Source organism: Brachyistius frenatus, unplaced genomic scaffold (genome assembly GCF_029030835.1).
Source record: "Brachyistius frenatus isolate BFR_SWC_R1_liver_20210118 unplaced genomic scaffold, ASM2903083v1 Contig_72, whole genome shotgun sequence".
In the NCBI taxonomy this organism is placed as follows: domain Eukaryota; kingdom Metazoa; phylum Chordata; class Actinopteri; family Embiotocidae; genus Brachyistius; species Brachyistius frenatus.
This window is the reverse complement of record NW_027210671.1, coordinates 967,559-988,031: the sequence shown is the minus strand read 5'-3', so window position 1 is coordinate 988,031 and position 20,473 is coordinate 967,559. Positions and strand designations below refer to the sequence as shown.

The 20,473-nt window shown below is 39.5% G+C and overlaps 2 protein-coding genes across 5 annotated transcripts in view; both read right to left on the bottom strand.

Moving 5' to 3' along the window:
* slc23a2 (solute carrier family 23 member 2) overlaps window positions 1-8,385 on the bottom strand; it is a 34,478-nt gene extending 26,093 nt beyond the window's left edge. Inside the window, exon 1 of the mRNA XM_069707792.1 lies at window positions 8,302-8,385. The gene's annotated coding sequence lies outside the window, so the exon portion shown is untranslated. The remainder of the gene's footprint in view (window positions 1-8,301) is intronic.
* Window positions 8,386-10,720: 2,335 nt separating this feature from the next.
* Window positions 10,721-20,473, bottom strand: part of kcnip3b (Kv channel interacting protein 3b, calsenilin) — a 43,329-nt gene continuing 33,576 nt past the window's right edge. For 3 of the 4 annotated variants that reach the window (XM_069707820.1, XM_069707821.1, XM_069707823.1), the window contains 6 exons: window positions 15,373-15,497; window positions 15,178-15,247; window positions 14,122-14,300; window positions 13,515-13,619; window positions 13,340-13,402; window positions 10,721-11,818 (listed from right to left, as the gene is read on the bottom strand). In XM_069707820.1, the coding sequence (XP_069563921.1) occupies window positions 11,771-11,818; window positions 13,340-13,402; window positions 13,515-13,619; window positions 14,122-14,300; window positions 15,178-15,247; window positions 15,373-15,497 (590 nt within the window). In that variant the 3' untranslated portion in view covers window positions 10,721-11,770. Of the gene's footprint in view, window positions 11,819-13,339; window positions 13,403-13,514; window positions 13,620-14,121; window positions 14,301-15,177; window positions 15,248-15,372; window positions 15,498-17,131; window positions 17,963-20,473 lie in introns of those variants that run through there. The other variant, XM_069707822.1, reaches the window with a different exon arrangement.

Here is a 20,473-nt window from a genome sequence, read left to right as displayed (position 1 = left end):
GGTGAATGGAGATATGAGAGTTTGCTTTAACAGCACAGAGACAGAAGCTGTTTAGGAGTGTGAGCTCAGACAGACTCATGAGCTGGTAAATATTTCAATACAGCCAACAAAATGTGCCACAGATGACCAAACTGCTCCCGGCTTTCATATCAACTACAACTTCAAGCAGATGGAGCTTGACGGATCACAACGGACACCTACAAACTAATGTGTGACGAGTTTTTAAAAGCGATCTTTTACTTAGTGCTGCATGTGACGAATATTTTCACTGTCAATTAATAGATTTTTAAATGTGCTTTTATATAATGTCAGAGGGCTTTTGATCCCGAGATAACGCTGAATCAATTCGAAGATTTGCGGCTTCTGGCTAATGTATTACTGTAAACTGAAATTCCTTTATTAATAAATGATTATCACAATTGTTGTAGATTGTTTTTAAACTCCAAAGCTTCGGTAACGAAGGACACAGGAATACATTTCAACCTTTTACTTCAGCTGCTTTCTTGAACTGTTGTGTTTTACGTTGCTTAATTTGATTTCAATGTATATTGTGTGTATTTAGTGTAACTTCTCAGCTATGCGTTTATTTCTCAGGATTCTTAATGAAGCACTTAAAGCTCAGTTTTCAGTATGAAAGTAAAAATACAAATACAGTTTAGCGTATGTAATCTTTATTTAGAATTTTGCATTGCAATTTATTTAAGTATAGCTTCTATTGAATTTATTTCATTACTGTAAATTTTATTCATTGTTATTACTCTGATTTTGTGTCATCTTAAAATGTACAATTGCTAAATATGTGCTCACTAATATGTTTTTGAAAGGATTTTCATTGGCATAGGATTTGGGTTGAACCCATCAGCAGCAAATCGTCAAAAACAAAACAGAAGCCAAATAAAGAAATCACCTGCTGAGGTTTGTGGTCGGAAATAAAACTGAAAGGCTCGGTTACTTATTTCTGATCTAAAGTGATAATTATTTATATTTTCCCATGCACAATGTTCAAGTCAACAGATACTAACTTCAGCAAGAAGTACACACTCATTTGTTGTGTCACACTAATGTGGCAGCAACAATAAATACTAATCAGCCACGCAAACAAACAGCTAAAGTTCTTAGCGACACATCATAACACAGCGTAGAAGAGCTCAGACGAAAGATCACGAGTTAGAATGAACTTGCTGATTCATAAAACCAGTGTACAAAATACGCTTGCAGACGTGGGAGCTGTTGTGGCTTTGTAACTCAATTATGTCATCCGAGTGGTTCCCTGGGCTGAGTGTGTGCAGGCAATTTGACAATTAGAATATTTGTTTTCATTAATGTCTCAAAAAGAGGTAGAATAGCAAAGTTACAAGGCTCAAACTGTAACGTGCATTTTGTTTTTTGCAACTACGTGATAACAGCTAAAACTGAACCATCTTTTTGGGCAACCGTCTGCTTCTTTTTCCCTAATCATGATCCAGAAAAATTCAATAAAATTCAGGGACATTCAGGTCCCAACCTTTTAAAAAAACATGGGATACAATATATTCATTTCAAATAGAGACCACTGTTGTCTAAAAACTACCTATTTGTTTTCACTGACTTCCACTTCCACTCAGTTTGCGTTGTTGTTTGTGCTCCTGGAATAGGAGGACAGAAGGCAGGAAGTTTGGCAAAAGGCTTTCAGGAAACATTAAAGGAAAAGGCTGACTGTGATCATGTAACAGTACAGTAAATTAGATCTTATATATAGACTGATGAGTTATACGATAATACAGGAAATTCAGTCAGTTTCCAGATTATGTGCTACAGATTATGTGCTACACATATAGACTGATGAGTTATACGATAATACAGGAAATTCAGTCAGTTTCCAGATTGAAAAACCTAACAGAAGTGAAGTACCACTTAATTACAATCATTTGTCTGGTCTGAAGCAGAAATCATGCTTCTTTCTTTGGTATGTTAGAGTTAAACAGCGGGTGGACTCCCATGCAGAGCTGTACAAACATATTTCTCCATTAAAGAAACCAAAGCAGCAGGGAAGAAGGTTACATTTAGATCAGGAGATCAAAGATGTTCAGCCTTTAACTGTATTTCTATCTTGTTCTCAAAGCAACACCTACACCCACACAGCATGCCATCAGCTGCACATGAATGGGGGTCGTTTCTCACATTTGTTCTCAGTCAAAGTATGTCTGTACTGTAACTATACACTCTTCTTATAGGTGGTTTCACCTCCCACAGCCTCAGGCATCTTTTCCATTAAGCCCAGTAGGGATATATAATAAAAGGTATCCATTGTTGCTTGAATTTGATGAAATCCTTTAAGTCTACCAGAGCCAGATTCCTGCTGACGCTCACAGCGGGACAGCCAGCTTCACTTGCTTGTACAGTAACTATGGAGACAGATTACCTTCATTGAGCCCCCACTGTTTCATAATTATCAGCTTACAATGCTAACCTGAGATGTTTTGGCACACACCAACCGTTTATAAAATAGCATTACAATAGTTACCCATTAACATTAAAAGCGAGTCATCAGAGAAAAGGTTGAGACTGTACTCCATTACAACACTTAAACAAGTTAAAGGCTGGCTGTGCCCAGACACGCTTTAAAATATGCAGGATTGGGTAAAAGCCAGCCTTCCTGTAATTATTTATTGGTTGCAGAACATCACACTGATAAAATTGTAGTCAAGCGATTACTAAAATAACTTCCAGTTGATTTTCTGATAATTGACTAAAGGATTATTTGAGTAATTGTTGCAAGATGGCAGATGATAGATTCAAGATGGGCCAACAATATACAAGTATCAAAGGGCTGCAACAAACTTTTTTTTTTTTTTTTATCATCAATCAATCCTGCTTCATCTAAAAACAAAGTACTAACTAAGTAAATCATAAAATATTCGTATCTGAACGCTTTATCCAGAGAATTGCTGGTATAGCTGCTTAAAATCATGGCTGCATCAATTAAAGGAGTATTAAATTAGTTGCACATTAGTTTTGAGGCAGTCAGTTAATCAGTTATTAATAATTATGAATCATTTCAGCTGCTAAGTATGAAATATTCAACATATCAGAATTTTAAAAACACACCTACCTCTGCATGCGCGCGCGCGCACACACACACACACACACACACACACACACACACACACACACACACACACACACACACACACACACACACACACACACACACACACACAGGTTGCACGGGAGGTTATGTGCTACACATGACAGATGGTGTTGTAACAGAGGAGAGGACAGACAAAACAAATGAGGTTCTGAGAGATAAGGAGATGCTGCACTGAGGAGCGATATGAAAACCATGACGGGGTGAGGCTCCTCACAGACAGACCCGATACCAGAGTCAGCACATGATAGAAGTCTATCAGTGATGCCTTAAACCCAAGTTTTCAACATGCAGCAAGGTCACGCTGCAGCTGTACATGTAAAACACTATTAGCCTGTACATTGAAGGTGACCAGCGAGGACTGACTGGAGGCTAAGCCAACTTTAACAGACTTTGCTGTGAGCAGCAGCAGAACAAAGAGCAAGTAGGCAGTCGATTAGTTACAGTATTTCCTGGGAGACCAGGGAAACATGATTTATGTGCGTGTGGACCGAGCGGCAACGTTCACGGCTGAAAAATGATGCCCAAGTGAAAGTGCCAAAAATTTTAGTTCAAACGGCTACTTGAAGTAGCCATCAAAAGAGAGGGCTCCCCGTAGACCCCCATGTTGAAATGCCCAATATTAGAGCAGAAATAAACATGTTTATAGCCTGGACCACAAACGGTTTTGGTCTATAATTAACTTCCACGTTCTTGATAACTATTGGGGGATGGGGTTCTATAACTCACCAGTGTAAATTGTATTATTAGTGTTACATATAATGAAAAGCAGGACTGCTTTGAGAGACAGGTGAGTGCCATCACAGCTGGGTAGCTGCCTGCTTTTTTCAGTAATGAGGCTTCGTTTGTCCAGCTCTGCTCCACCCACACACCACCTTTGACCATTTTTGGATTATCTGGGAGTAAGGCGGTGTCAGGCAGTGCCAAAATGGCAACAAAATGAACTTCAAACTGCTCTTTAGGAAACCTTTGGTGATGTCATGAAGCATCACTTTCTTTTCAAACACCTCCCTTCACCTCAGCTTTTATTTTGAAATACTGGAGTTAGAGGCAGGACGAAAGCTGCCTTTCAATAACGCCTGCAAATATTACCGGGTCCAAAATCAACTTTTAAACAATTTTCCCTCTGAGTTTTCTTGATGTGGTAAACCAAGCAGTGATGCACATCGTTTTCAACATTTAAGAAATTAGATGGCCTGATGAAGGTAGATGCACAGACAGATCACATATAGGCCACTTCCAGTACAATGGGAAACAGTAAATCAATTACTAATCCTCTTCAGTATGCTGCTACCAGCCCATTCATCATCTGTCACGCAGCTAATTCATTTTTGATGAAACTCGTATGATGTGGGTCATTGCTCTGTTCCAGTATTTTCAAAACTACTCTGATTGGCCCGAGGAAATGTCACAACACAGAACTGTCTATAAGTGAGGCACGAAATCTGGGCCGTGGCTCTATCTATCTATCTATCTATCTATCTATCTATCTATCTATCTACCTATCTACCTATCTACCTATCTACCTATCTATCTACCTATCTACCTATCTATCTATCTATCTATCTATCTATCTATCTATCTATCTATCTATCTATCTATCTATATCTATCTATCTAGTTCTGGTGCAAACTATAAGAGAAAATGTCCATCTTCCCATTACCAACTACAAAGACTTTAAATGGATTCGTTATTTCTCCTTGGACTGACAATAATCACATGATGAACCCTGATTTCAAGCCACATGCCAAAATGCTAACAGTTTACCCACCCAAACACACCTTTAAACAGTACAGTGGGAAGGCACAGTGTGATCCAGCACTACAGTGTAATCTTAGTCACATGCTGCCTCCAGCAAACAGGGCCAAGAATCCATTTCTGCGACCCAGTTCTCCGTGAGCGTGTTCCTGGCCCAGCTTGGCCCCACATCCTCTGAGGTGATCCTCTGCTCTACATCCTTCTGTAGGGTGTAGAGAGGAGTGGCTTCAATTAGAGGAAAGGATTAAGCAGAAACAATGCCTGCTACACTAACTGTATTGAAGCAGTGGTACTATAATAGATGTTATAATTATATAGCATGTTTTGGCATGACTCATGATCAATATATTAACTAATGGCAAAAGGTACCCATTTGCTTTATGGTTACCTTGGAAATGGGAATAAAAGAAAAAGGTATACATCTGTACTGGTTAAGATAGCTTTCTCATGCACTGAAAGTCTGTAGCTAGTTATGGCTTTGACATAATTGACAGGTTGGAGGGTGGTTCTTCATTTTGGGAAATTGGCAGGCAAATGTCTTGTGTGAAGACACAAGGCATTTGCCTCATCCTGTGATGTTGCTTTCTATTTCAAATGCTCCACATCACACTGGTGCCCTCCAAAAATCACTAAAGCCTGTGACTGCAATAATCTGCCAAGATTATAGGGGGAGATCATTTTTCTAGAGCAACAATTTTTCTCGAGAAAAATTATCTCCCCCTATAATCTCCTTGTTTGGTTTAAGGAACAAACATACCATTTTTTCTTCAGCAGTTGACATGACCGGTTACAAACCATTTCCTCTCCCCTCTTGTACACAGCGCAGCTAGACCTTGTGGTTCCTTTATCTTGAATTTCATCACCTGAAGTTTTTCTTTTTCCAGGCTTCATTTGCATCAACGTGACTCGCACTCTCGGGGAAAGCAGACCTTCAGTCTAAACACACAAACCAAAATCCCCCAATCCACCTGGCATTCAGTTAGAGGATGCATGACGGCACTATCAAAGCATTGAAATATCAAAACACCGGGTCCCAACATCCTGTGATGTTACTTTCTATTTCAAATGCTCCACATCACACTGGTGCCCTCCAAAAATGACTAAAGCCTGTGGCTGCAATAATCTGTGGCTTTTGATCTTCATGTCACTGCATTATCAGCCTCTTTGCAGACAGGAAGCAGCAGGGGAGGCTGGACGATCCCCCATCCAGCTCCTGTACAGTTAGCACCCCCCCCTCCCTCCCCCCCCCCCCCCCACACACACACAATGATATGAGCTCTCCCAACTGTTCCTCTCCCTCTATGTGGCTGCACCTTTGAATCATCCTCATTGATCTGTCCAACAGTGTGTTAACTGCCATCTGTCACATTTGAAAAAGTGACAAGTCTGCATGAAGACGGAGGCTGACTAGGTCGGACCAGTGACAAGCAGCAGGTTTCATGAACTAGCGGCATAACCTTTCCAAGTAAAATCCAAAACCCCCAGCTGTTCAGAGTTTGGTTTCATTTCTACAGCTTAGTTTTAATCTCATCTTAGTTTTATGTCGATTTATTTATGCTTTTGAGTGTTTGCTTTGACACTACATATACGTACATTGAGGGCTAATTAAACCAAAGTCAAAGTCACTAGGTCAAAAACTCATATATGCCTGCACAGTGTATAAAACACTGGATGGCTTTGAATTTGAAAAGAGGGCATTACATTTGTAATGGATACAGAAAGTCAGCTGACGAACCATGTGGCTCTCACCAAGTCAGTGGCAGACGTTGTTGTGGTTCAGAAACTGGTGCACAACAAAGTAGAATTCATACAATCTGAGACAAAGTCTTTTAAATGAAATGGTGAAGATGGACCGGCACAAACCTTGGTCTTGCGCTCCCACACCAACATAGCACAAAATACAATTAACCAGTCTCAAGTCTTGTGCAGGAACAGGTGCAAAGCAAAATACCTGTAAGGTAGTGTGTATTGCCACAACTAAAATTCTGACATGGGCTGCAGATGCTCAAAAACCACTTAATTTAATTGCTAAAAGAAGATTGGCAGAGGCTAGCCCCTTTATAGGACACTTATTATCTCACCACCCAGGTCCTGTGAGTATTGATAAGTATTGATGTGAAGGAAGTTCTGCATAAAAAAACTACACGTATCACAAAAAGACATTGACTGGATGAAACAAACACACACTGGCCTAACCTTGCTTAATTACAAGCAAGTTATTGGACTGTTATCTCCTACAAACATGGGATTTCACATTATTACCTCAGTTTTATGGATACTGAGATGCAAATAACGGTGATTGATCTGGTCACAAATCTGTCAACACTGACTTCATGGCTGCTGATATCAGAAAGATGAAAGACAAAAGAAAGAGAAGGACAAAACTCAAGCAATCTTTGTAGCAAAATAAATAGCTTTATTGTGGCTTTCATCATGGTTATCACAGACTGATGAGCCTTGATATGAAGGCCCCAAACTGAAGGTTGTCTCAAGTTGGTATTGATGGTAAAAACAAAAAAATACTGCTGGAGTTTTAACCTTATTTCAGCAGGTTAATGTTGTGTCAGAAATCCACACTCTGGAAAACAGTGAACAGCAGTGCCATCTGGAAATTTAATTAACAGCTGCTTTTTGGCATCTTGGTTTAAGATATTTGGGATCTCACCCTCCACAGTCCAAAGGATGCAGCATCTTCATTACCTTCACCAGCACTACACTGTCACTGCCATACTGTGTACATTTGCCTTTTTAGTACCTTTTTCAGTCATGTGTGTTTGCTAATGACAGATGTGTATATAAATACATACTGTAAGCATACGCACATGCACCTGCCTAGCCACGTTTCTAGGACACCACCATCATAAAGAGCCAATAAATCTTGATAGCCAAATAAGCTCTAGTGTCCCAGTTAGTGCTGCCTGGTGCTTCTTTACCAGCTCTACCTATTGGGGGGTCTCATTCATTTAAATGACACAAGACAAAGCCTTTAGTAATGCATGCTGAGCCTTCCTGCTGTGTTTTGTGTGTTTAAGAGTCACAACATAGCCCTCGTTATCTGGGAGCCTTGAGACATGTGGCCTCCACACCACACAGACAAGTAAGTACTCCCTTTGATTTGTGGTCATAAAGAGGGGAGAGGTGAAGAGGATGAGCCTGACAAACTGGGCCTGGATTTTCACGGCCACACTTTCAGCACCAGCAGACACACAGTCACGCCGGCCCACCAAGTCCTCTAGCTGCCACAGGGGAGCTCCGTGCATCTCTCTCCGCCGGAGCCCCGGGTGCGACGACATACAGAGGTTACACCTAAGGCAAAAGTTTTCTGCACGTCCTGCTTCTTAAACATCCACATGTATGCTGGGTATGCTTCACTGGGTGAAAAAAAAAAAAAAAAAAAAAAATTACACGTTTTGTACTCACCTGCCTGATGAAAAGAGAAGACGGAGCCCACTTCCCCTCTCGGCTAACGACGGAGAGTCCGTCGGCTCGTCCCCGTGGTTTGTGTTGTTAAAGCAGAGCGAAGCGGGAGGCAAAGACAGCCGACACTTGAAGGTAGGAGATAGCTCACACACACAGCGGACGGTAGGTGAAGAGATGACACCGTCTTCGAGCCCGGTTCCTCCGAAAGGAGCTCCTTCTCTTCGACAGACGCGTTTCGAAAGAGCTGCCAGACGCGCTACCCATGGAGGGATTTCGCCTTTCATAAACCACGGGGGTAGACGTCCCTCAACACGCATGCCCACATCGCCAGTGACGTCAAGTGCCGACTTCTCGCCCCGCCTCGGAGTTTGGACCCAGCCAATCAGAGGCGGCCTAACGATGACCTATTGTTTCTTTAATAATAACCTTTCTTGCATAAGCTGCCCGGTGGTTTTTGTGCAGTTGCCTAACCAGCACGTTACTGCCTCTCAGACTATTAAAACAGCGTCTTTCTGCCCGCCTTCCACTGTATATAATGGCTTGTGTAATCCACCACACTGCCCCCTGACGGCTGTTTGGTTTCACTGCCATTATTGGCCTACATTCACACACATTGAATCGGGTGATCTGCTTTCCATAACCCAGTTGGCACGAGATTGGACAGCAGGGCTAAACCAGCGAGCAGTGGTGGCAAGTAACCAAGTACATTTACACAAGTACTGTTCTGAGGTACAATTTTGATGTAGCCTACTTTACTTTAGTGTTTACATTTAATGTATTTTATTAGTTACATCACCATAATTCAGATGGGAATATTGTTCTTTTTATTCCGCTACATTTATCTGGTAACTGTAGTTACTAATTGCTTTTCAAATTAAAATAATCGGCCTCCATTAAAAAATATTTTCCATTTAACAGTTTGAGGCCCAACAAAGACAAGATGAAGTCAGAGAATAATACTATATAAGAATTTATCAATCACAACAGCTAAATACTTTTAATTTTGATACTTCAAATACATTTGCTGATACTTAAGTACAGTTTTGAAAACAGATATTGGTGCACCAATATTTTTAATTAAAGCAAAATATTTGAGTGCTTCTTTCATCACTGCCAGCCAGAAGCAAAAAGGTTTGTGTGCCGTGGTACCAAAAGTACTTCTTTTGGTATTTAGGATTCTAGAGAAAACTTTGCAGATTATTTAAGAGTTATGGGTGTAGACACTTTTGTAAAACACAGTATTTGTTTTTTGAGATATGTCATCTAATAAACATAAGTCAAAGTCAGAGTTCCAGAATGAACTAATTGTTTTGGAGTCCGAAGCGGAGCATGATAATATAAACAGTATATTGAGGTTGTAGTGCTTTGATGAAATGCAAATTTGAAATAAGCACGATGGTAACTGGAAATATGAGTTATGCTATATTATTAAAGCTATATGAATTTTTAAAAAAAGTTGACACCTATAAATTCTTGTTAATATGCCCCTCTTCAAAACCACAGAGAGGCGATGAAACCTGATTCCAAGTGTCACCTCAAGACCTTTGATATTTCAGTTTTTATTGTGCAAATTTGAAATTATTCAAATTAACTGCCACAGTTACCCTAAAGCTTCTGGGCTTTTGACCATTTTTGGGGTAGATCCTGGAGCAGTTGCCTGTTTGTCCTAGTTGGTAACCCACCCTGACTCCTGATGAATATAGTGAATTTTTGCTCTCCTTATATCTCCATTTCGGCCTGCACAACCCGCTGAAAATAATATTGGGTTCTTTGCTTTGCCTGTTCCTCAGCAACCATGTCACTCACTACAATCATGAATTAAATAACTTGTACCTACATAACATTATTAAGTAATTAATATGATTGCATCTTTGAATTAGGATCATACACGTGACCAATCAAAGCTTAAACTTTATATACAGTTTGGTAGTTTAGTTCAGAGATTCCCAAACTGGGGGTCGAGTCACTCCAAAGGGTCACAAAATAAACCTGGGAGTTTATCTGTACACATCTTTTTTTAAGGGCTTACTCCCTTTCTTGAATATTGTGGATGTAAAAAGTACAGTATTAACTTCTCAAAAGCACTAACAAAGTATAAAATCCCCCAAATAAATGACAGTAGTAGCTAATTAAAGTAAATGAGCTGTGCTATGTTCCACAACCTGTTTCCAGTCTTACAAAGTGAAGCCAGTGCAGGACAAATGAGACGGTAACAACTGAAGCGATGTGCCGCATACTCTCAATATGTCCAGGTCCCATTTGCTGACAAGAGGTTCTTACTTTAGTTTTTTGTGTCGCTGTTTTCCGTCTGATGAATGTCACGTCATATTTGCTCACTCACAATTGTTGCTGCTTCATCATCTGTATGCAGTGGAGAAATACGGTGAGGGGACGCATTAAAAAAGGACAAGTCGCAGCTGTTGACAGGGTCTTTAATTAACCGACATCACAAAGGTCCCACTGTTCTGTACATAATACTGTGGCACTTAGAGTCAGCATGCTTGCAGATACTGAAGAAACAAGATGAAGCCTTAATTCAGCATAAGGACACGCATAATGACAGTCATTTAGTTTCTTCACAGTACTGTACAGACTCACTTCTCCAATCCGAACAGCTAAACATAATCTTCCAAAATACAAAACAAGAGAAATATTTTAAATAATCCATTTAAATTCAACGAAGAACGATTACTAAACATGATGTTTAACTGATTAACACAGATATTTCTTAAACAAATATTCAAATCTGGTCCTATTCCATCACTCAGTGCAGCACAGATGAGATCAACACAATGCAGGTTAAATAACTATTAACTATACATATATACATACACACTGGTCTCCAGTGGTGTATCAGGTACAGGTATCTACAGTGGCCTTATTTCAGGCGTATATTATACATAGTCATAAAATTGTAGTGCAAGCTAATTCCACATCACATATTTGATGACAAACATGCTTTAAATTCATTTCTCATTTTTGTGTGTCACTGTGGTTTTGTTGTACTTCATCCAGTGCTCTAAAACGTCTTGAGGAAACAGCAGGTCTGTGTATATGAGTGTGTATATGTTGCTGTTAAAGCTAGTAGCCATGTGGGCTCAGGGGAGTGTAAGCTTCTTCATCCCTTGTTGGTTGCTGATCCTTTTTGTCTGATGTTAAAAGCACAAGAAGCTCTTCTGTTGCATCATTTGAGGGCACAAAAATCTTTTACTCAGGAAGCTCTTCTTCTATATGTAGCAGTCCTTTTAATCCAGGAGCATTTGCAAGATAAAAACTAAAGGAGTGCAGCAAGAAATATATAAAAAAAAACACCATCTAGTTCATGTTTCTGTACAGTACCTACATTATGCAGCAGCATGCCCTACGTTAATGTGGAGTTGGAGGTGTGGGTGAGGTGCATTACTGTGCTGTGTGTGTCTGTGACTTGAGCTACTGAAGGAAAACAACTCAGATCATCCTGATTCCTTATATTACATTTTCAAAAAGCTGCATGGAGTTCATAATGTTCTCGTCCTGGAAAAGACAAAGAAAAACATCTTGTCACTGGACGTCTGACAAACAACAGTTCAGGTTGATCCGTTTAACATTTTAGACATACCACTTGTGTTTTTCTCAAGTGGCCACAGTGACAGTGAAGTTTCCAGCCACATTCATACAAAAGTGATTGATTCAACATCTGTAATAATGAAAAAAGATCTTCTAACACATCCAGCTATTTGTTTCCTGGTGCAAAGTTGTCCCAAGAAAACTGCATTTTAAAATCTTCTTTAATGGCAGAATAGTGATAATACTATCATGATACAGGACAAAGATAGGAGTTACCTTTAGACATTATACATTTACATTTGAAGATATTACCAACAGTGACACTGTAACTTCACTGAGCTGTAACTTCTTTTGCGTTGCAATTTTGGAGTCTGCACATGAGGTGGTATGGCACGCTACAGGGGAAATCACAAAGCTTTTTCTTCTTGTTCTAAAAAAAATTATCGGCTTGAATATTAAAGCTTTCTTGTTGAAGAGGAACTAAATTATTTTCTCATTCTTTTGCTTCTTTTTCAATACCGCATGTTTGAACAGCTGCAAAGTTGCAGCAGATTTATTGCCCAATGTTTAAGTTTGTGGTTAATTAAACACATGGATAGGTCGTCTCAAAATTAATAATTGACTCTTCATCGACTGACGTCATCAGAACTCCACTGACATGATTCAGCCTATTTTTTCCTTTTCTATTTTGTGGGTTTGAGCTCAAAGCATTAGTTTGTGATGACCGATCCTGAGTCGGGACACAGCTTGTTATAAAGTCTAACCACTAAAATGACCAACAACTAAATTCTTTTATGATTTTCCTAATTTTCTCATGCTTTTTCCTTCTGCGTGTGTTGGTTTCTGTGACATAATTGTGTTGCATTTTGGTTCAAATGATAGATTAATAAAACAAAATAAATCTGAAGTGGAAGTATCAGAGCCTTATTACTCTGACAATAACATGAGCCTCTATGAGTCTCCAGAATGGTTGGTCAGGTGTTTAGAGGTGAAAGATGTTTTATTTTGTCTCCTTGTCCTGATAATATTTGTGTCACCACACAGGGATCGTGTGAAAGACAGAAGGTAGCAAATAGAGAAGAAGATAACAGCAATAAAGATGAAGTTAATTTAGAATGAAACATGTTACAAATAGTAAGAGGGAGGGTCTGGATATGATTCAAGAAAGAAATGGGAAAGTGTGTTGTCTCATTAAAACAGTGATGGTTTGTGTGAAGGTCGATGATCTCAGTCAGAGTCTGATTAACCGCTGACGTTATGTTGTCCCTGACACTGAACCAGGGAGCCTGACCTGCTGTTTACTGTTTGCTAATAACTGGGATTTTATTTGAGATAGTGCAACACAGTATCTGTGTGTGTGTGTGTGTGTGTGTGTGTGTGTGTGTGTGTGTGTGTGTGTGTGTGTGTGTGTGTGTGTGTGTGTGTGTGTGTGTGTGTGTGTGTGTGTGTGTGTGTGTGTGTGTGTGTGTGTGTGTAAGTGTGAGTCACCTTCTGACAGGTTTCAATGAACTCCTCGATAGTCACAACACCGTCTCGGTTTTTGTCCATTTTCTTTAGGAAAAGAAAAGAGGAGGCAAAATAGATGTTAGTAAGAGGTTTTTTTTTATGGTACTCGGCTGGAAAGTGGCCTTGTAGCAGTCTGTGTGCTTTTATTTGTGTGAACCTGGAAGAACTTGTCGACGTGTTCTGATGGGGCTTCATCCCGCACACAGGGGTAGGTGTACCTCCCCATCATGTCATAGATCGACTTCATAATCGCCAGCATTTCCTGAGGAGCAGAGGACAGAAGGAAAGTGAAACTACTATTTATTGTTTCTCACCCACTGTGCCCACATTTTCAATTTAAAAAGCTTTATGCCATTTAACATTTGACTAAAACATACTTTACAACTGTAGGTGGACTTAAACATGGGCTCTCCCACCAATGATGCTGAGCTCATTAGCACAATCAATAAGATATTAAAGTACTTTGGTTTGACTCGGAGTTGCAGTGCTGACAGACCTGTTATTATGAATATAAACCAGAATTGAATGTTAATATGCATAATTGCACAGGGTTAGGTAAAATATAATGCTGCGCAGCTACAGTTTGTAGTTGCTGCTATAGTAGTCACCGTGAGCTGTTCTCAAAACTACACGACAATGACACAAACCAGCCAAAAATACTGCCAAACAGGCGATTTTAAATGGGCACTTCAGAATAAAAACAAGAAAGAAGTATCATCTGACAAAATATACGTTCATTTAACTTTTCACTCTTGCACTCGTACCTCTTTGGTGATGTATCCATCCTTATTGATGTCGTAGAGGTTAAATGCCCAGTTCAGCTTCTCTGTAACCGAACCTCTGAGCAACACTGAGAGGCCGATGACAAAGTCCTCAAAGCGGATTGAACCGTTTCTGTCAATGTCAAATGCATTGAATAGGAAGTGAGCGTAGGTGGTTGCATCTGTGATTGAAAGGAGTCAGGTTTAGTGCACTATTTTTTTTTACCAAAGTACACAAACACCAAAAGAAAAACCCCTTCTGGGCTGGGGAGGAGGGCTGGACTTTATGTTCGACTTCAGGGTTATAACTGTTTACTTTGGATCCGCCCTGGTCGTAGACAAAACTTTAACTGTATGGAAATACTGTATTTTTTACTCCACTTTGATCATATACCAACTCTAGCCATTGGTTACTTTACAAACTAAGATTTTTCATACAAAACATACAATCAACTTTTAAGGTTTCTTCCCTCCAAAACCTTTGTCTTATGCTTGGCTACAGTTGAGTCCCAAGTCCTCAACACATTGTGTGAAATATGAATAAATGTTTTTCAGCTGGGCTCGATTGTTTTCAGGTGATCAATTTCATTTTTTTCCTAACTAGTGCAGTGACATGTCTCATACTTCTTGTGTCAAGATAAAGTTGAGACAGGTAGAGTTAAATTAAAAACAGGTTGAAATTTTATAAGATTTGTTAAAATATGGTTGTAAAGATCCATTTCTAGCAAGAATTGTATTCATAACACTGCATCTATTGCACCAGTGAAGACCGATCCGCTAAACAGAACATAAGTTTAGTTAAAATGATCTGCACATCGACCACCTTTGACAGGACAACACCACTTACACATAAATACAACAGACACAACAATCCATTTGGCATCGACACTATAAATCTTTTTTTTAAATGAAATATAAGTCTGGGTGTGAAAAAAAAAATCTTGCTCTCCCAAATATTTCACACCACCTTCTCTTCAGCCAGAAGATGAAATGCCATACATTTTTGATCAATCCGTAACAAGAAAGTACAAGAGAGGAGAGATTATTTTAATGTCTAACCTCCTTGGGGAAAGAACTGAGAATAGATGGTCTTGAACGTCTCTTCATCTACCAGTCCACTGGGACACTCCTGCTCAAGAGAGAAAGAAAAATAGAAATACATATCAGAATAATTCACATCTATATAAAGCATAGTAATGGTGGCAAAGCAATTAACAGCGTCTCAGCAGCAGCATCAGCAGCAGCTGGACGTACGTTCTTGAATCCCCGATACAGAGACTGAAGCTCCTTCCTGGTAAACTTGGTCTGAGTCTGCAGCTGGTCCAGCCCCTCCGGCTGGTGACGAACCGTCGACAGCTCCAAATCACTGTCGCTGCTGTCTGTGGGAGAAAGAGACAGAGAGAAAGGAATGGATAGACAGACAGGAAGGATGAAAAAGAAAGAAAGGAGACAGAGAAGCGATGCAGAGAGAGAGAGCGATGGGGAGAAAAAGAGGGAGGATGGGGCAGACATTGAGTGAGTGGATGCAGGTCAACATTCAGGGAGAGAGGGTGGGTTCACACATTTAACAGGGGAGGCATTTGTTTTAGAGCAGGTGGGGGAAACGTGCGAGTTTAACTGAGAGAATTAGCCGAAAAACTGTATAGGAGTAAAAGGCAGGCAAGTGAGGGTGTATAAAAAGGGAGAGGAGGTACTTTCTTTATGGTGGAAATGTCACCAAACTATATTATGTGTTTAAAAAAAAAAAAAAAAAACTGCAGAAAATTTGAGAAATTGAATCTGAGACATTTTTTTTTTACTCAAATCACAAAGCACAGATTAGGTGTTGCCCCGTTATTGGTTATCAGCTCACACACACTAAGAGAAAGCACTGTACAATTGGGACAAAAGAAATCATCTGAAAAAAGGAGGGAAGTTTTCTCTAGGAAAGTCGGGTTTCTGCTGTTTCATACTCACCATCTTTAGACAGAGAGAACAGAGGAGGAGGGTGACACCAAGATGGAGTGAAAGAGAGTAAAAGGAGAACAGTGGGAGATTGACAGTAAGAAGAAGAAAAAGAAACAAAAAGAAAACAAGTCAGATTGGACGCTGAGAGGTTATTACAACGGAGCCTGAGGAGTCCAGGAGAGAAGTTATATTCTGATCAAACATCCAGCAGAGCAGTGACATATAATATACTGAGAAAAATAAAGCAAAACCACCAAGACAGGAACTGAAGGTGGGAAGAGATCCTCTCTTCTTCAGGGTTCATTTAGTCCTGCAGAAAATGAGACGGAGACGACCTCTGACCTTCACCACAAAAAAAAGTAGGTCTTCTATATTAAGAAACGTAGCTTTGCACATTTCAAGGTGCAGTATTTATTCTTTTTCAGACCTTTCAATTATATCAGTTGACAGAGTCACATGTTTGAAATCTCTGAAAAAAGGTAGTATGTGGCCTTTTAGTTTAGATTTTCTTTGTCAGATATTTTGCACCTTGATTTGTCTTTGGATCAAAGTACATTTGCTTTCACATTATTATGATTTCACACATGTTTATCATCTCAGCTGAACTTTCCTGTGAGTGTCCGACTTGACCTGTAAATGCCATCCAAGTCAGAAGTACGACTGAGAGTCTTGGTACTAATGTGGAACTGTCTGAAATCAAAACAAATTATTACCTCACAATACCATAGTTCCAGCAAATTAAACATACATTTTTAATATACATTATTTTAATCCTCACAAAACCAATTTCTCCACCATGTGACAAAAACACAGCATGAGGCTTTGAACTCATAAGTACATAAGAAATGACAGGTTTATATATAAATTCAACCACAGCTAATTGTTTCGTATATTGTGGGGAACTCCAGGAAGCAACAGTAAAACAAATTTTAGTTTTCAGTTGACATAATAATCTTCAAGTATCCAGATTGGGTCAAACAACGTTATCAAATCTCTACACGTGGATTAAAATTTGTCGCTCCATGTCATTCCTCCTCCTCACTGCCCCGCTTCCTGGTTGTCTCACCGGTCTCTGTGATGTCGATCAAGCCCAGCAGGTGCATCAGTTTGAGGAACATGATCACCAGGCAGACAATGCCAACCGTCTGGAGTCCCTCCGTCTCCCACCTCACACTCATATTCCCCTCCTCTTCAATCTTCCCCTCCTCTTCAATCTTCCCCTCCTCTTTAATCTTCCCCTGCTCTTCAATCTTCCCGGCTCCTTTTCTTCCTTTTTCTTTACTTCTACATTACCTTCTGTACACCTTTCTTTAAATCCATCTGTCTCTCCCAGTCTCACTCAATTCGTTCCTCCCTTCTTTTTTCTTCCTGTCTCTGAAACAGTGTCACTCACTTATTGCTCTTTTTCGGTCCCAAGTTTTTTTTCCAGCTGATTCTGTTACTCGATTTAGCTCTTCCTCCTCTGCCTTTTCTAATTGACGATCTTTTTTCCCCTTCTCTTGCTCTCGCTTTTTCTAATGGACCTTTCAGGATTTGTTTTCCACAACTAAGAGCAGGGTGTGATGGTCCAACTCCTTTATTAAGGTCAAATGGTTGGAATTATTGCTGTAAAAATACTTCCACAACGAGAGAGAGAAATGTTAATCCAGGGGAAATCCAGCCAGATAGAGAGGATGCTCAAATACCCTCACACCACATGTGGAGGTAGGTGTAAGGTTGCAGTTGGATTGGGATTCCTCCAGTGAATATTATTCCTCTAGTTGGTGACAAAAATCATGTCAAATAAAAAAAAAACCTTCCCAGAATTCAAAGAGGTGAAATGTGAGCCTCCACTAGATTGAATGACTGACGCTCTGCTCTGTACTTCCTCCTCATCATCCTCCCTCCATCTCGCACTTTATTTTCTGCTAATTAACCTGTGAGCTCCTGAGAAACAAAAGAAGAGTTACATTTCTCCCCTTTTCATCAAAATATTTAAATAAAAGACAGGAAATACATCAAGGCGCTGCACACTACAGCTCTAAATCAACAAAGATAACAAAGACTTAGATTATTTTTGCTAAATTCGATGTGCAGAAAACAATTTGCCTTTAAGCAACCAGAGAGGGTGGTGACAAAGGTCAACAGGTGTCCTGAATCCCATTTTCCCACTCAGCTCTGTGATCCACTTTCTAATTGCTCCAGCATCTCTCTCGGGGTCCCCAGCACAGATTTAATGAGGCATTAACTCAGTGGAGTCCTGTCACACACTCATAATCATGTAATAAAGAGAGACGGTGAGCAAACGCTCCCTCGGGCCCTGTGACACTTGTTCAGAGCTTGTTTCACTGTCTGCTTCCCTCTAGTGGAGACAAATGAAACAACAGGAACAGAGACTTCACGTGAAACTGAGATGTGTAACGTGAAGAGGTAACTCCATCCTATAGAGCTATAATATTATTGTTTCTCTCCTCATTCACAATTATTGTCTGTGCACATGATGCCCGGTGAGAGACAGAATTTCCTTCTCATTGATTTTCTAAAAAATGTACCCAATCTCTCAAAGCGTACCAATAAAAAAACATTGATAAATTATAGATATATTGATAAATTATATAAAACAAACTCCACCAACAGTGATAGTGCATGTGTGAAATCAAGCTGTTACTGCTTAAGCTCATTGCTGTAAATGAGCAGCAATAACTGAAAGTGACTCAGGCGAGCATGTCAAAATTTTAGCACCAGACATTGTAGGAAGAAATTCAATAAAATTCAATTAAACCAATACAACAGGGATAAAAGACAAAAATATAATTTTGTAAATTTGCTCACATCACTTTGGACAGCTTAGAGTAAGGCTATATTACCATTAGTGATCCTCACTTGGAGCAAAAGTTATATTAGCTGATATTTCAAAACTTTTGTACCAATTTATGCTGTCATCTTGAAAAACAGGTTGAGAGCAGTGAGAGATCTGGTCTTCGGTGTGTGCATATGTCCTTTTTCAAGGTGCAATCTTAGCTTAAACATTCTTGAAGGTTTCTTTTACCGGTCTAACTTTGGTTTTGCAGTTTTTGAAAATTGATTATATAAATCATAAATAACCTGTTGAATGATCTAAAAGCCATTTGACAAACATGGAAATGATCCAGCAGGTCACAGCGAACAAATTAAACTACTCCTTTCCTCTCAACTCTCTTTACAGTACACTGAAGTTATTCAATAATTAAAATATCCTACACAGTAGTCGAATGAAGAGTAACAAATAGCAGATATTGGTATCAGAGAGCCTCAAAATAGGGCTCATAAATCTCTAAAGACAAGGCTACCTCTGGCATTGATGTCATCCCAAAATAGGACCGAGCTGGACTGAACCCAAAACGGACATCAGAGAGCAGCAGACCGGAGCAACAATTAAAGACCAGCAGGTTTGTTTCAGATCAGATCCCCGAACAGACTTTCAACATGCACACATGTGTAGACAAACACACAAGCAGGGCTGATGGTGCAGTTCTTTGTAGGGCAAAATCAAAAAGTCTATTTTGTAGAGAGCTGATGATATAAATAATTCAACCACTAAGCTACCAGACCTTATTGGTCTGCTGATTGATTAAGGACTTCTAATGCACTGCTGATGCTAAATATTGGCACAGAGAGGCTGGAACATCGAAGAAAAAATTAAGTGGGACAGGACAATCTGAACTGAACTGTAAACACTGAGACAGGAAATGAGGCGACACAGAGGCTGATGACATGCAATAAATGTTGCCTTGGTTACCTGGTTTACATTTTTGAAGAAGTTCAAATCCAGAGGCAGTCTGACTTTAAGTTTTTTAATTCATTTTATGGCAAACATAACAAACATAAACCATAAATGTAGTTCCAAAGTTAATATACTCTGGTATTCAGGCTGCAGCCATAATTTTAGAAACGAGCCAAATCTCAGCCCCAAACCAAATACCAAAGTCAAGTGCTCCTACTGTATGTTACTTTTTAAAAAGTCCATTTCCCATTTAAACATTTAACAGTTCAATGATATTTTTCAGTAAATGTTTACTCTCTGGTGTAAATGTTGTTTTAAAGTCTTTCACACAGTGTCACATGAAGCGTTATTGGACATTTTACGCATCGTTTTTTTTTTTTTTCAGTTTTAAAGACCGAATGTTTTATTATTAGAGAAAATATCTGGCATATTCGTTGATAATCATCAGTTACAGGCCTGACTGGAATATGTAAACTCTTTCATGTAATTACGCTACCCCTAATTCCTAGAAAAATCACCAGGGACACCAGTACTCTCTCTCATCTGTAGTCACGATGAACCGTCACGGTCTATGCATCATAAAATTACACATACCGTAGAAGAATAACCTCCAAATCCATATGACAAATGAACAAGTGCGTTTGCAAAAAGAAAGATTCATAAGTC